The sequence below is a fragment of the Vicugna pacos genome, chromosome X (genome assembly GCF_048564905.1).
Source record: "Vicugna pacos chromosome X, VicPac4, whole genome shotgun sequence".
Lineage (NCBI taxonomy): Eukaryota > Metazoa > Chordata > Mammalia > Artiodactyla > Camelidae > Vicugna > Vicugna pacos.
This window is the reverse complement of record NC_133023.1, coordinates 110,303,845-110,318,920: the sequence shown is the minus strand read 5'-3', so window position 1 is coordinate 110,318,920 and position 15,076 is coordinate 110,303,845. Positions and strand designations below refer to the sequence as shown.

The 15,076-nt window shown below is 42.8% G+C and overlaps 1 protein-coding gene across 1 annotated transcript in view; it reads right to left on the bottom strand.

Annotated features, from left to right (window-relative positions):
- Nucleotides 1–14,626, bottom strand: part of TRPC5 (transient receptor potential cation channel subfamily C member 5) — a 119,883-nt gene extending 105,257 nt beyond the window's left edge. The window contains exon 1 of the mRNA XM_031675283.2: nt 14,249–14,626. Coding sequence (XP_031531143.2) covers nt 14,249–14,626 — 378 coding nt within the window. The remainder of the gene's footprint in view (nt 1–14,248) is intronic.
- Nucleotides 14,627–15,076: the final 450 nt, after the last annotated feature.

Genomic DNA, 15,076 nt, shown 5'->3' with positions numbered 1-15,076 from the left:
AGACATTGTTCATTTCCTTGCAGCATCCCTATGAGATTATTTAGTATTATCCCTTTGCTTTTCAATAGTAAGAAGTTAAACTAGGAAGAGGTTGAGTAATTTGCTTACATTAATAACAGTTGAGGACTGGAGTCAACATGAGAACTCCACTCTCAGACTTTGTTCATCAGATCATGCTCCACAGCTGACAGACACCTTGCAAAATCTTGGGGTAGGAAGAGACCTTGGAGATGACATAGTCCAGACTTATAATAGATGTTTAACCCCTTTGGCAACACTCCTGCCCGATGGCCACTCTGCCTCTGCTCAAAAATTTCCTGTGGTGATATGCCATTCTATTTCTCTGTATTGCTGAGATTGTGGTTTTGAAATTGGGTGGCCACATTTCCTTCTTCCCCATCAAACACTCCTCAGCACCTATGGGCTGCTCTCTCTAGTGTGGAATTCTTTATTAAGGATGCTTTGCTAAGTGGTGACGAGGCTCACAGGAGGCTGTGAGGATGCAGTCCTTCCTATTTCTTGACTCCATCTTTGTGGCAGCAGCAGTGGTGGTGACAGTTGATTCAGTAGCCAACATGCAGTTCTTTGTCTGTGTCCATGGGCTACACACTCTAGAGCTGACTGGCCAGGAGACAGTTGTCCAGATGAAGGCTCATGGAGCCTCAGTGGAGGGCATCGCCCTGGAAGATCAAGTGGTGCTCCTGGCAGGCACGCTTATGGAGGAGGCGGCTACCCTTGGCCAGTGTGGGGTGGAGGCCTTGACCACTCTGGAAGTAGCTGGCCATATTCTTGGAGAGAAAGTCCATCATACCCTGTCCTGTGCTGGGAAAGTGAGATGTCAGACTCCCAAAGTGGCCAAAAAGTAGAAAAAGGAGGGGCAGAGAGAGGAGGAAGAGACGGTGATGGGCTGGGTCAAGTGGCAGATGTAATAGAACTGTCACTTCATCAATGTTGCACCCACCTTTGGCAAGAAGAAGGATGCCAGTGCTAACTTGTAAATCCTTTATGGTACTGTGATACTTTCTAATAAAGCCACTGGTCCAATCAAAATGCTTTCCTATCATATAATTCATTACCTCTATGTATAAGGTGACTCCTCCCTCATCCGACCAACTTATGGATGCTGAGCTCAAGGATCTTTCAGGAAATATTTCAGTCTGATTCAAAAGAAGCAGTTCAGGATTGAGAGTGCTAGCTCAGTGTTCTTATTAGATCATACTCCTCTGTCTGGCTGCTGGCTTGGGTTCTTCAGTCTCAAAGACCAAAGGGTATGGAAATGAAACGTTTAGTTGAATCAATAAATTCCTCGTAGGTAGTTTAAATGAAAAAGTAGTCGGAATGACCGAAGAACGATCTCCAGTTAAAGAGAGCTTAGCTCACTTGAAGAGCTCCCCTCAAATAAGATCTATGGCATTTTCTCCCAAGTAAGTTCCAGGATCCAGAGAACACTTTCCATTCTAATCAAAAAAGCTTAGCACTGACGGCAGAATATGCAAGCCCACCTTGTTCAGCTTCCTGGTTTACAAATGGGAATCGGCTAATTTAGAAATCATGTCTCTGATTAAAATGATGGAGACTTTAAAACTGGAAGAAAAAAATCAGGTTCTCAATAGGGAAGGCAGAAAAATAAAGACACCAACACCAAGCCAGGGCTCACCACTGTTTTCCCCCTCAGTAGTTCAGGGGAAGACTATTTGGCTAGCAAAAGCTATGAATTATGACCACATAATAACAACCAAGAGCTGTTGGTTACAAACTAAATAGGTTTGGTTTTTAGATACAAATGTGTTTTGTTTCTAGAGGACATATTTTAATGCTCTCCTGCCTATACTGCAATAATCAGGAGTCAAAGATATTGTCACTTAGGCACTCATGTGGCCTTCCTACCCTGGATCTCTAGATCCCTGCCATCTAGCAAGAGATGCTTGCTTCATGGGGTGGATGTAAGTCTTTTGAGGCACCTTGGATCAGAAACCATGCCTTGGCTTTTGTTTAGAGCAAATACCAGTCCCTTAAAATAGCAAATATTTGATTGAAAGGTTTATCTATCTTTAGTATGTCTTTCCTCTTTACAAAGAGCTGAAGTAGAGGAAATTGTTTAGTCTATAAGATGTAAGATTTAGGTTAGATGCAAGGAAGACAGTTCAGAATGGGTGACCCCAGGATGTCACAGAATTCACTGTGAGTGGCTTTCAAGACAGAAGAACTTAATTTTAATGTAGTGAAAGTGACAGCTGGAAGTCAGAAGTTGGCTCTGCCATAAAAGACACTCTGTTGAGTGTGGAAAATCACTTCCCCTTTGTGAGTCTCACTGACCCCAGGGGAGGAGGTGGACTAGACAGTCTTTCCAGGTCTGACATTCTATGAGTTTCACTTATTCAAAAAACCATTTATGTGTGACAGCATGGCTGGACCTTGAGGGCATTATGCTAAGTGAAATAAGTCAGATGGAGAAAGACAAATACTGGACAATATCACTTATTTGTGGAATTTGGAAAAAAATACCCAACCCAAACTCATAATACAGACGATAGATTGGTAGTTGCTAGAGATGGGGTAGGGGGTTAGGGGAAATGAGTGAAAGAAGTCAAAAGGTACAAACTTCTAGGTATAAAATAAATAACTCCTGGGGATATAATATACAGCATGGTGATTATAGTTAGTAATATTGTATCGAATATTAGAAAGTTGTTGTTGAGAATAGGTCTTAAAAGTTTTCATCACAAGAAAAAAATTGTAACTATCTATGGTGGTGATGGACGTTAACTAGACAAACTCTGGTGATCATTTTGCAATATATACAAATACCAAATCATCATGTTGTGCACCTGAAATTAAGACACTGTTATAAGTCAATTATGTCTCAGTAAAAAAATTATAAGGTATCTGCCATGTTCCAAAAGCTGTTCTGAGAATTCAGAAGTGAATAAAATAGGCCAAGTCCCTTCTCTAGAGAGGTGACACAGGCAACAAACATATATGTCAGGTGATGATAAGAGCTATGAATAATCTTGAAGCAGGGCAAGCAGGTGGGGGGCAATGGGGAGGTGCTGTTTTTCTGTAGGGAGATCAAGGAAGATCTGCCCGATAGCTAGCACTGGGGCAGATATCTAAGGGAAGGATGGGAGCCAGCCATGCAGTTAGTTGGATGAGGAACATTTCAGGCAAAGGCCCTGAGGCTAGATCACTCCTGTAAGAGATGAGTGTGGCTGGAGCAATTGAGTGAGGGGGGAGTGGTAGGAGATGAGAGGAAAGAGCAGGAGGCCAGGTCATACAGGGTCTTGGAGGCATTGGAAAGGGCTTTGGAGGGCTTTGGGTAGAGTGACATAGTCTGACTTATGTTTTAAAAGGGTGACTCAGGCTGCTGGAGAAATACTAGATTATGTGGGGCTGAGAGGGAAAGCAGGGAGGCCAGTTAGCAGGCTACTAAATCATCTAGGTAAGAGGTAATGGCGGCTTTGACGAGGGTGAAGTGGTATTGGTGGTGAGAGGTGGTCAGATTCTAGGGTGGTCTGAAAAGGTTCAAGATCTGAAGGCTTTTGTCATGGACATCTCATGGTTTCCTTTCTTCTTTGAGCCCTTTATAGACATTATGAGTCTATTTTTTTCTTTCCTTTTTTTTCTAGATTCCACATATGAGTGATATCATACGGTATTTTTCTTTCTCTTTCTGGCTTACTTCACTTAGAATGACAATCTCTAGGTCCATCCATGTTGCTGCAAATGGCATTATTCTTTTTATGGCTGAGTAGTATTCCATTGTATAAATATACCACCACTTCTTTATCCAGTCATCTGTTGATGAACATTTAGGCTGCTTCCATGTTTTGGCTATTGTAAATAGTGCTGCTATGAACATTGGGGTGCATGTATCTTTTCGAATTAGAGTTCCTTCCAGATACATACCCAGAAGTGGGATTGCTGGATTATATGGTAATTCTGTTTTTAGTTTTTTGAGGAATCTCCATACTGTTTTCCATAGGCTGTGCCATACTGCATTCCCACCAGCAGTGTAGGAGGGTTCTCTTTTCTCCATACCCTCTCCAGCATTTATTGTTCATGGACTTTAGAATGGTAGCCATTCTGACTGGTGTGAGGTGGTATTCATTTTAATTTTGATTTGCATTTCTCTGATAATTAGTGATATTGAGCATTGTTTCATGTGCCTATTGACCAGCTGTATGTCTTCATTGGAGAATTGATTGTTTAGGTCTTCTGCCCATTTTTGGATTGGGTTGTATTAAGTTGTATGAGCTGTTTGTATGTTCTGGAGATTAAGCCTTTGTCAGTTGAATCATTTGCAGATATTTTATCCTATTCTTTAGGTTGTCTTTTTGTTTTGCTTAGTTTCCTTTGCTGTGCAAAAGCTTATAAGTTTAATTAGGTCCCATTTGTTTATTTTTGCTTTTATTTCTATTGCCTAGGTAGACCACTCTAGGAGAACATTGCTAAGATTTATGTCAGATAATGTTTTGCCTATGTTTTCTTCTAAGAGGTATATAGTGTCATTTAATCCTGTCAGAAGTAACAAAGTGTGCATTTATCAGCAGGTCCCCGAATCCAGGATGACCCTCACTAAGGTGGCTCTCCTGACTCCAGAGACTTTCTGTTGATACAAGAAACCACTTCCCTTGTCCTGTCTTGTCTGTTGGCTTCACTATCCTTTCAAGCCCAAGGCTGGATTTATCAGTGACAATTCAACATGATTCGAGGGGCCATTAACCAGCCGCCTTTTCTTAAACTATCAACCCTGCATTTGTATTTTGAATTTTATTCTGTAGGGAATAAGGAGCAACTGTGGTCGTTTGAGTGATGTGATCAGAACCCATGCTCCCACATATACAGCACGTTCTTATCTCCCACAGCATTCAATTTTGACTTATTGTTTATATGTTTGCCTCCTCACCTCAATTAAGTTATTCAAAGGGACTTGGTAACCAACTGGGTGTGGGTGGCTGAAGGAGAGATTGAAGATGAAGACATCTACAAGGTTTTAAATCTAGACAACTGGGAGGATAACTGGAAGAGTGAAGGTGCCATCACTTGAGAAAGGGTACACTGGGTGAGGAAGAGGATTTAGAGGGCAAAATGAGGCTGGCACAGGATTAAGAACACAGACTCTGCTGCCAGACTGCCTAGGTTTGAATCCCAGTTCGTCCACTTACTAGCTATATGAACTTGGGGAAGTCATTTAACCTCTTTGTGCCTTGATGTCCCCATTTGTAAGAATGGATAAGAGTATTATCCTGCATCATCTGATTGTGAGTATTGAATAAGTTAATGTATGTTATGTACTTAGAATGGTGCCTGGCACATAGTAAGTGCTACATTAGTGTTTGCTATTTTTGCTATTCAACATAGGGAATTTAAATGTTTGGGATACATTTTAAATATATTTGGAAATTTGGAAAAACAATTATGGATCTCATGATAGATACTGGGCTACAAAGGGAAAAGTAACAGAACTCTGGGCAGCACCAATATTGAAGAGAGAAAAAGATAAGGATTTCAAAAAAGAATCAAAGAGGCAGTGGTCAGAGAGGGAGGAGGAATCAGGTAGGCATGATATCATGGAAACTAAGACAGTTGTCAACCAATGAGATTAAAATGGGACACAAACATTGGACCTATGAGTATGGGGAGGGGTTGGAAGACAGGAAGAAGATAGATAAAAGGAGGGAGAGTCAAAGATCAATATGACCAGCTCCTCATAATATTTGGTGAGAGGTGGCCCTGTCGAAAAGGCCCCTGGGTGATCAGTGGGTCTAGCTTCTTTCTTTTATCCCAGTTCAGTCCTTCCTGCCCCAGCTGCCAATCAGAGGATCAGTAACAACCAGCTGGGGTAGTGGGGACTGTTTAGCAAGGTCCCAACTAAGGAGTGTCTCAGCCAACGGCCATAGACTCATTTCCCTTTACTCCAACTAGGATCAGAGGAAAAAACAAGGAGGGCAGATGAACACAGGAACCCAAGAACTGCTGTTTCTGATAAGACTCAGGGCTCACCTGGCCCAGTGTCCTGAGTTTGAGTCAGGTATCTGGGGACTTCCTCCATGAGGTTCATCTCATGAGGGTAACAAGAATCCCAGGCATTGATTTCATCACCAACCGTTCACTCCCATGCCCACTCTGAACCGGCCACCGTCATTCCCACTTCCCACATCATTGCTCATTCACTTCCTTCTGACAAGTGTGCCATCCCCTTCTGTCTTCCTTTCCAGCTTAAAGCCTGTTTCTTTTCTGAAATGTTCCTCCCCTGAAACCTCTTTGTCTATTTGTATCCAGAGTGGCCTCCCATATTGTCCACATCACACATTCTGGATGATGTAACATACATTTTGTTGCACTGCTCTATTTCTGTCCGATGTTTGTTGTTGACATATGGAAAGGAATCAATACAAGACAGTGTTTAGTGCTCTGGGATAGGACAGCTGGATGAAGAGATGGAAGGAGAGCATTGAGTTTTGCACTATTTCACACTTGAACTGAGTTTGCAACAAGAGCCGTAAGTTAAAAAAAAAAAAACAAACAGTAACAATGAGGAGCCTGGGGTGAAAAGAAGACAGAAGATAGCTGTCCTCGGGATAACTGTACATGGGAGGTGAAGGAGGAAGGGGTGATATTACACACAGATGAGATACACCTGCCTAGGGACAGAGAAGAATAGGAAACTCCCTAATGGCATGTATGTATGTGGGTGAGCACTATAGACCACCATGAGCATCAGGCTACAGGAAGGAAGCCCTGAGTTGATGGTAACCCTGAAAGGGGGAGGGTGTCAGTCATGGCTAAAAAACCTTATGTGTTTTTATTTAGTGACTTGCTTTTAAGATTATCTCAGAGCCTCTTCCTTGTGAAGTATTATGCAGCTAGCTCCCTTGGTCTAGTTGAGACCAAGTTTAAATAATTATGTTTTTTCTTTCTGAAAGGCAAACATCACTATCTTAAGTCTTTTATGTCCCTTGGAACACAGAAGGCCATGCCCAATGAGAGAGGTGGACTGGTTGGATATCATGTGTGTGTCTGCTCTCCCCACAAGACTATACATTTCTCAAGGGCACTTGCTGTATCTTTCAATTTTATCATCAGGCATATGATTAGTACTCAAAAATACTTAGAAAATAGAATAGAACTAGAGAGAATGAATCATTTGCTGGAACTCCATCATGAATGAGTTGTTTTAGATAGACACTATGTGTACCTGCTTTGTTTATTTTCAGCTGTGTTGTAAATGTTACTGCTTCTGATGATTCCTCAGCAGCAGAGCAGTGTAGTAGAAATAGTGGCTTGGGAGACAGGCAGCATTTGTGCCAGCTTGGGCTCAGCTGAGTGACCCTGGACATGTCATTTCAGACCAAATGATCTCTAAACTCTATAATTCTGCTTTGTGAGTGAAGTGGGCCAGCTCTTCATAAAGTCAGCACAGATACATGAGAAGAGAGAATTTACTTCATCACTTTGGCCAATATGATGCTGTGCAGTCATTCTGACTTTTTCTTCCAATGAAGTGGCTGATTTATTTTCTTGACTTTGACAAAACTCATGTTTTCGGCCTAGAACTTTGACTTTGGAATGAGAATCATAGAATTAATGCTATTACTTAGATTATTATAGAGGTAAATATCTACTGTTACATTTGGCAATTCAGGTAACAAAAAATTAATATTTTGTATTAATTCTAATGATATGAGTATCATATATTGACTGCTATATGACACACATTGTGCCAAATATTGAAAAGTAATTCTCATTTAAATCTCACAGCAACTTATGATGTAGGTAGTATCATTAACCCCCTTATACAGAAAAGGAAACTGATGCTCAATCAGGGTGAACAATTTTCCTGAGGTCATACAATCTGAACTCTTAGCCACTAGGTGCTAGTGGGTGCTTAATACATATCTAGAAATGAATAGATGAGATTATCTGGCAGGAAATATCAGCATGGCTTCAACTAGTAGGAGTGGAAGTAGTATTAGCTCCCACCTGTTGAGTATTTGCCATGCGTCAGGCACTATTCTAAGCAATATACATGGATTATTTCATTTCATTCTCACTGTAACTCTGTGGAGTAGGCTCTGTTATTGTCCACATTTACAGATGAAGAAGCTGAGGTTTGGAGAGACTGACTTACCCAAGGAAGCACATCTACCAAAACTACTAAGACTCTGAAGCCTATGTTCTATATACCTCTCCAGCCTGCCTGTAAAGAGCAGGGTCACTTTTGCAATTCTCTCCTTTCCTTTCTGCTCCCATGTTGAGAGTTGGAGATTTAGAGGCTAGACTCTTTAGGCCCCCTCTCTGTGCACCAGTCACCTTTACCCAGGCCCTCAGTGTCCCCTTCCACCCTGTGCAATTTCTCCCTGATACCAGGGGTCAGATAGGGGAAGGGGTAAATGGAGTGCCTTGTTGCTGATTTTCTACAATCTCAACACAAACACCTATCAGTGTTGTTGAGACTTAATCTCGCTAGCTCATCTGTGAGACCAATTTTAATTTGGAGCCATCTGCCACAGACAAATGAGTAATTATGGCAGAGCCCAGAGGGGCGGGCCATGGGGAGAAGGCTGGCTTAGCCTCTTTCCGCCTGCCTGCATTGACGCAAGTGACCAAGAAAGAAAATTACTTGGGTGGGCTGTTGATGCAGAGGCCAGCAGTTCTACCTCCCTGTTGCTCAAATCCTTCAACTTCAGTGAACGAGGAGGGATGATTTTGAGGTCATGCAGCTTCCCTGGCAGCAGAAGGGAAACCGTTGTCAGTCACAAAGGCCAGGCAGAAGGAGGTAATCTGTGAGCTGGGCCAGCTCGCTCGCCAGCCTCTCCCTCTTACTGTACTGGCAGTCCCTTGTGGTGAGTGTCACTTGCCAGCTGGTCTCTCCACACAATATGACAGGCTAAGCCAAACTGATGGAGTGAAACTGAAAATAATAGTCACTGACCTCTGTCTAGTATTAATTTTTTTCAAAAGACTTAAACATATCTTTATCTTATTTCTTCCTTATAACAGGCCCCTATGTTGGGTAGGGGTGGGTATTACTAGCTTCATTTTAAAGATGAGGAAATTGAGCTGTAGGGGGATTCTATAACCAGACATGTGCAAAAGACCTTATGAGTTGCCCAAGACCAGCACCTCAAACTCTGAATTAGAGTCATTCTGTCTTCTAGGCCAGTGGTTTCCCTGTTATGCTTGCTCCTCAGGGCCAAGGAGCTATGGGAGCGTGTGTGTGTGTGTGTGTGTGTGTGTGTGTGTAAACAAGTGGGGCTTTGGGCTCTGACCTGCACTTAAACGAGGGCCGCTCTGCTTGGGTCTGTTTTATGTCTGGGCAGGATTTCATTTAATAAAAGGCTCTGCTACTGAAAAATGTTTGAAAACCACTTGCCTAGACTAGTGTTTCTCATAGAGAGTGTAGTGGGTTGAATTGTGTCTTCTCAAAAGACATGTTCAAGTCTTAACACCCAGTACCTGTGAATGTGATCTTATTTGGAAAAATGGTCTTTGTAGATGTAATCAAGTTAAAATGAGGTAGTCGTGGATTACGCTGGGCCCCAAATCAAATGACTGGTGTCTTTACAAGAGAGAGGAGAGGGAGATTTGGACACAGACACACAGAGGAAAGACACAGAGGAGAAGTCTGTGTAGTGACGGAGGCAGGGACTGGAGTGACGTAACTATAAGCTGAGGCATGGGACAGATTCTGTCTTAGAGACTCTGGAAGGAACCAGGCCTGCCAACACCTGCAGTTTGGACCTCTGACCTCTTGAACTGTGACAGAGTATGTTGCTTTTATTTTAAGCCACCCAGTTTGTGGTAATTTGCTATGGCAACCTTAGGAAACTAATACAGAGAGGCACATAGACCTCTTACCTAGAAATGGGTGTGTGTGTGTGGGGGGGGAGTGGGCTTATTATAATGTTGATTCCAGGCCCCAAACCCAAGATTCTGATTTTGTAGGTATGCAGTGGGGCTCAGGAGTCTGCAGTTTGACAAGTTCTCCATATGCACAAAGCTTGATTTTTGAGCTGGTTTTGATCATAGACAGACACAAGACTCCTCTCCGGATTGTAGCTGGATTTGCTCTCCCTGCTAACAAGATTTCGAGAGTCAGTGGGCCAAAGGGAGGAGGCTTGATAGACAAGAAATAGGCTGGTATAAAACTTTCTGTACTCCCAAAATTCTGAAATCTAAGAGTTATTTTAGAGTTTTTACCCCAAGGAATCACAAATCCCTTAGGTTGCCAATATCTATGCCTAAGGAAATAGGCCGTAGTGGTTAGGGAGTGGATGCTGCCAAGAGGGTTGGTTTTCTGGAGTAGCAAGAAGACCACAGAATAACACATGCACAAGAAGACAACAGAATAAGAACATACACACAGACACACATACATGCACAGTCTTCTACTTGTCTGTGCAGGAAATTCTACCTGATAGAATTCTAGCTGATAGAGCACCACCACTTTTACTTTAAGATTTGGTCCCTATTAAAAATGCAGGTGTCACAAATGAACTTATTTACACAACAGAAACAGACTCACAGACATAGAAAACAAACTTATGGTTACCAGTGGGGGAAGGGGGTGGGGTGGGGTAAATTGGGAGTTTGAGATTTGCAGATATTAACTACTATATATAAAATAGATAAACAAGTTTCTTCTGTATAGTACAGAGAATTATATTCAATACCTTGTAATGGTGTATAATGAAAAAGAATATGAAAAGGAATATATGTATGTATGTGTATGACTGAAACATTATGCTGTACACCAGCAATTGACACAACATTGTAAACTGACTATACTTCAATAAAAAATGCAGGTCTCCATGTGAGTGATACTTGAAGCCAGTGTCAGCCATTTATGCCCAGCCTTTGGTCTTTATCTGAGAGCAGTTTTGATAGGTTAGAAGAGGGAGAAGAGCACTATGTGTTGGTGTAAGGGTGGAGCAGAGGGGGTCTTGTTGTCAGCCTGAGGCCAAATTCCTTGCTCAGTAAAGAGGGTACTAGTTTATCCACCCAGGACTGATGGAGATCAGCTGTGCCCAATCCTTTGGTGAGATAGGGGAGGGCCTCCATGAGAAAGGACAGGTGTTTGGATTCTGTATGTGGGAAGAGTGCCTTCCCGAGAGTAGCCTACCCAGCTGGACCCCAGGTCCTTCAGGACTCCTGTGTTTGCTCACATCCCTGACTGCTCCCAGGTAAATAAATCTTGTTTCTATCTCCTAGAAAGGCAGAGCTCTGTGGCAGCCTGTTGTTATAGTTACTGATATATGACTTATCGCTGCAATTGTCAGAGCAATGGAAGAAAATTAAATTTAGTAGTGGCTGGTTGGGAGGGGGTGTTGGGAGAGAGAGGAGCAAGGGAAGAGAAGGCTGCTGAAGAGACCTGGGGATGGAGCCTATGGCTTTGTGGGCTTATGTATATGGTATGAAATTTGAGTTATGGCCAAATGAGGTTTATATTGGCAGAGTGTCTGAAGGGATCTTGATAAAAGACAGCCTGTCCCAAATTGCTTCACCCAGGTTTCATATGCCTGACTTTCCACCATTAGTGATTCATTCCTGTGAGTTAAACACTACTTTTCTCCAGGGGAGGTCATGCCTTAGATTGTGCTTTAGAGTGAATTTACCCAATGCCTTTCTTCCTCAGGGTTTGCCAGAGCACTGGGGAAAGATGGGGGAAATGGGGGACATCAAATAAAGACTTGGCCTACTTTCAAAACTCAGATAGGGCTGGTGTTGCTAGTCCCCTCTTTGGAAACTCCTCTGTGCTTTCCCTGCTTTTAAAACTGTTATGAAGCTAAACTGGATTGAATATGGAAGTCCAGTATGTCTTGTTCAATCAGCTAGCAATGTGATTTCTGGGAGATACACTTAACTCCATCATGTTCACCAGCAAGTATTTATATATCGCCCATCATATACTAGGCAGTGGGTTAGGTACTGATGGGGGATGCATGGAAACAGATGGGCATTTAAGAAACAATCTAGTTACAGACACCAGACATTCACACAAGTAAGGCTGACCAATAGTCCATGGTAGTATGTGATTGGTGTCAAGTGAGTGATAGAGCCAAAGGCTACATAATTTCAGAGGTGGCCAAGATCATCATGGAGCAGAGTAGCCATGTAGCCTTAGTTCAGATTAGTATATTAAATCACTCACTTAGCAGGGCTCTAGGGAAATGGGGCTCAGAACAAATCAGTTTTGATGGGGTGGTGATACAGACTGAATAGGGAACATGCTCACACTTCTCTGCTTTGCTATGTTTCCAAATTCTGTAGGCCTATCCTTTCCAGAGAGGTCATCCATCCTCCACTGAGCTACCCTGTCTCAAAACTTCAGTGGTGGAAGTTCTAAGGCTTAACCCAGACTGCCAGAGAACCAGTAGAGCCTAGTGGTTAAGAGGGTGGGTTTAAGAGCTAGGCTGCCTGGCTCTGACATTTATTGTGATCTTGAACCATTGACTTAACTTTCCTGTGACTCAGTTTGTCTCACTGGTGGAAGGGGGACAATAATAATAGTGTCTGCCTAACAGAGTAGCTGGGAGGATTAAGTTTTGTAAGATGCTTAGCACAGCACAGTTGCATACTATTCATTCATAAAATAAATATTTATTGAGGGCCTGTGATATGGCAGTCACTTTCCCCGTGCTGGGAGACAGCACTAAAGAAGAGAGATAAGGTCCCTTCTCTCTTTGCACTATGTTAAATGCTGATTCAGACCCTTTATTCAAGGGACTTTTAATCTAGTATCTTGCTTTATGCTCTGTCAATTCCAATTCCTAGTCTGTGAGTTATTAGTTAGCTTATTTTCCTTCCTTTTTGTTTAACTAGGCAAGTATTAAAGCTGTGAATTCCCTTTGTACCCAGCTTTGGTCACGTCCCATAAGATCTGATGTTGAGTGTTTTCATTATCAGTATTTTCTAAGCATTTTACAATTTTGGTTTTTACTTGTATTATTTCTACTTTGTAATGTATTATGATATTCCATGTTTGATGATTTTGTATTTACTTTGTTCCTACTATGTGCCCCTACTATACTCCAAAGGAAGAGAGACCATGAAGAGACCTGTCTGACTTGAGGGGTTTAGACAAGACTATGAGGAGACAGGACTGGGAAAGGCCATTAATGAAGGGTTTTGGGTGCTAGGCTTCAGGCGCTGGTTTCTCTTCTAATGAGGAGACCTAAGAGTCACTGAAAGATGGACAGGAATGATTGGGATTGTTATGCTTTTCTGGGAGGAATAAGCCAGTATCATTGTTCAGAATGGCTTGAGAGAAAGAAAGGCTAGAGGCAGGGAATCGAGACAGAATTTTTCATGTTAGTCTAGGATAGTGATTCTCAAATCTGAGTGGGCATCAGACTTCCCTGGAGGGCTTGCTAAGACACAGCTTGCAGGGCCCCAGCCTCAGAGTGCCTGATTCAGTCAGTCTGTGCTGGGGCCTGAGACTTTTGCATTTGCATTTTCTAATAAGTTCCCCTAGTGATGCTCATGCTTCTGGTCCAGGAACCACACTTGGAGAATCACTCATCTAGGAGAGAGGTGATGAGAACCAGAGGTGGAGTGATGGGAGCTGGGCTAGAGAGGAAAGAAAGGATGTAACAGATTTTGAGAAGAACTCACAGGGCTTAGAGCTTGAACATGGAGACAAGGGAGAGAAAGGACTGAAAGATGACTCCAGAGTATTAAACCTAGGTGCCTTGGAGGGTAGGAGAATCACAGAGACAAAAACCCAAACATCTAGGGGTGGAATGCAGTCACATGACCAGAACTGGAGAAATATGAAAGTCCCTGTATCCATCTGCATCTGCTCTGTGGCCCTCAAGTTTGAAGGCCTCCTGTCCTTCAAGAGAGAGCTGGTGAGAAGGAGAAATCTCAGACCTGTGTTTGGTTTCTCCTTCTCTAGAATGTAACCTTTGAGAAGAGGAAGGAAATGAAGATATAGAGCAGGGGGTAGTGAGGGTAGAAAAAGCTTGCATATTCTGGAAACAGAGATCACACTTTTGGGTTGTTAAGTATTAAATTTATATAGGCAAATACTAAGAAGGAAAAGGCAAACGAGTAAAACTCAGTGTGGGCCATGCAGGCCAGCTCTAGGAAGCTGCCTGAGATTACTGATGCTATTTTTTGAGAGCAGAGCATTGCCATGATAGGGCCTCTCAACTCCAGCCTACCTAACCTTCCTCCATTTCAAGGCTTCTGACTTGGTGCTCTGTTGTCCCTGGCTATTTCCCAGGGTGTAGGGACTCCTTACCTGCTTCTCTCCACTGGGCCGCCTGTAGCTGAGCAGAAGCTCCACAGCGCCTACCACTTCCTTGCGGATGGCGTAGAGCAATGCATCGCCTACATACACGCTGTGGTTCAGCAGTAGTTCCATGATCTCCAAGTTCTCATTCTCAATGGCAATGAGCAGGGCGCTCCGGCCCAGTGGATCCATGCAGTTGATGTTGACATTGTAGTAGATCTCGGCCTCTTGTAGGGCCTGCTTCACGGTGGCGTAGTCCCCCTTCTCCACAGCATTGAGGAAAGCTTTCTCCTCGGCAGACAGCTCCGTTTCAGCCCTCACGATTTGCAGGGGGATGCGATCTCTGTATGGTGAGTAGTTGACCTTTTTGTAGTACAATTGGGCCATGGTTTATAGCAATTTAGAAACCTGAATGAGGAGAGAGGGGGAGACCAAAAATATTCTTAGATACCTGAAGGTCTTAAGTGGCCAGTTTTGGAGCAACTTGGAAAATCCTAAACTGTTCTTTTTTCCAAGTTTTTTTTTTTAAATGGAGGTACTGGGGATTGAACCCAGGACCTCTTGCATGCTAAGCAGGCACTCTACCACTGAACTATTACCCTCCCCCAAATCCTAAGCTATTTTAAAAACCCAATCTTTCTCCTTTTGCAAAGGGGTATAGCAGAAAAAGCCCAGAACTTTGGGGTCAGAAAGACCTGGCTTCAAATCCTGGCTTTACCAGCTCTGTGACCTTCAAGAAGTTACTCAAGCCTACTGTGCTTCAGTTTATTGTTATTAAGCTTATCAATATTAATAACATTAATAGCAGTAATGATTTAGTGACTGCTTACTGTGTAC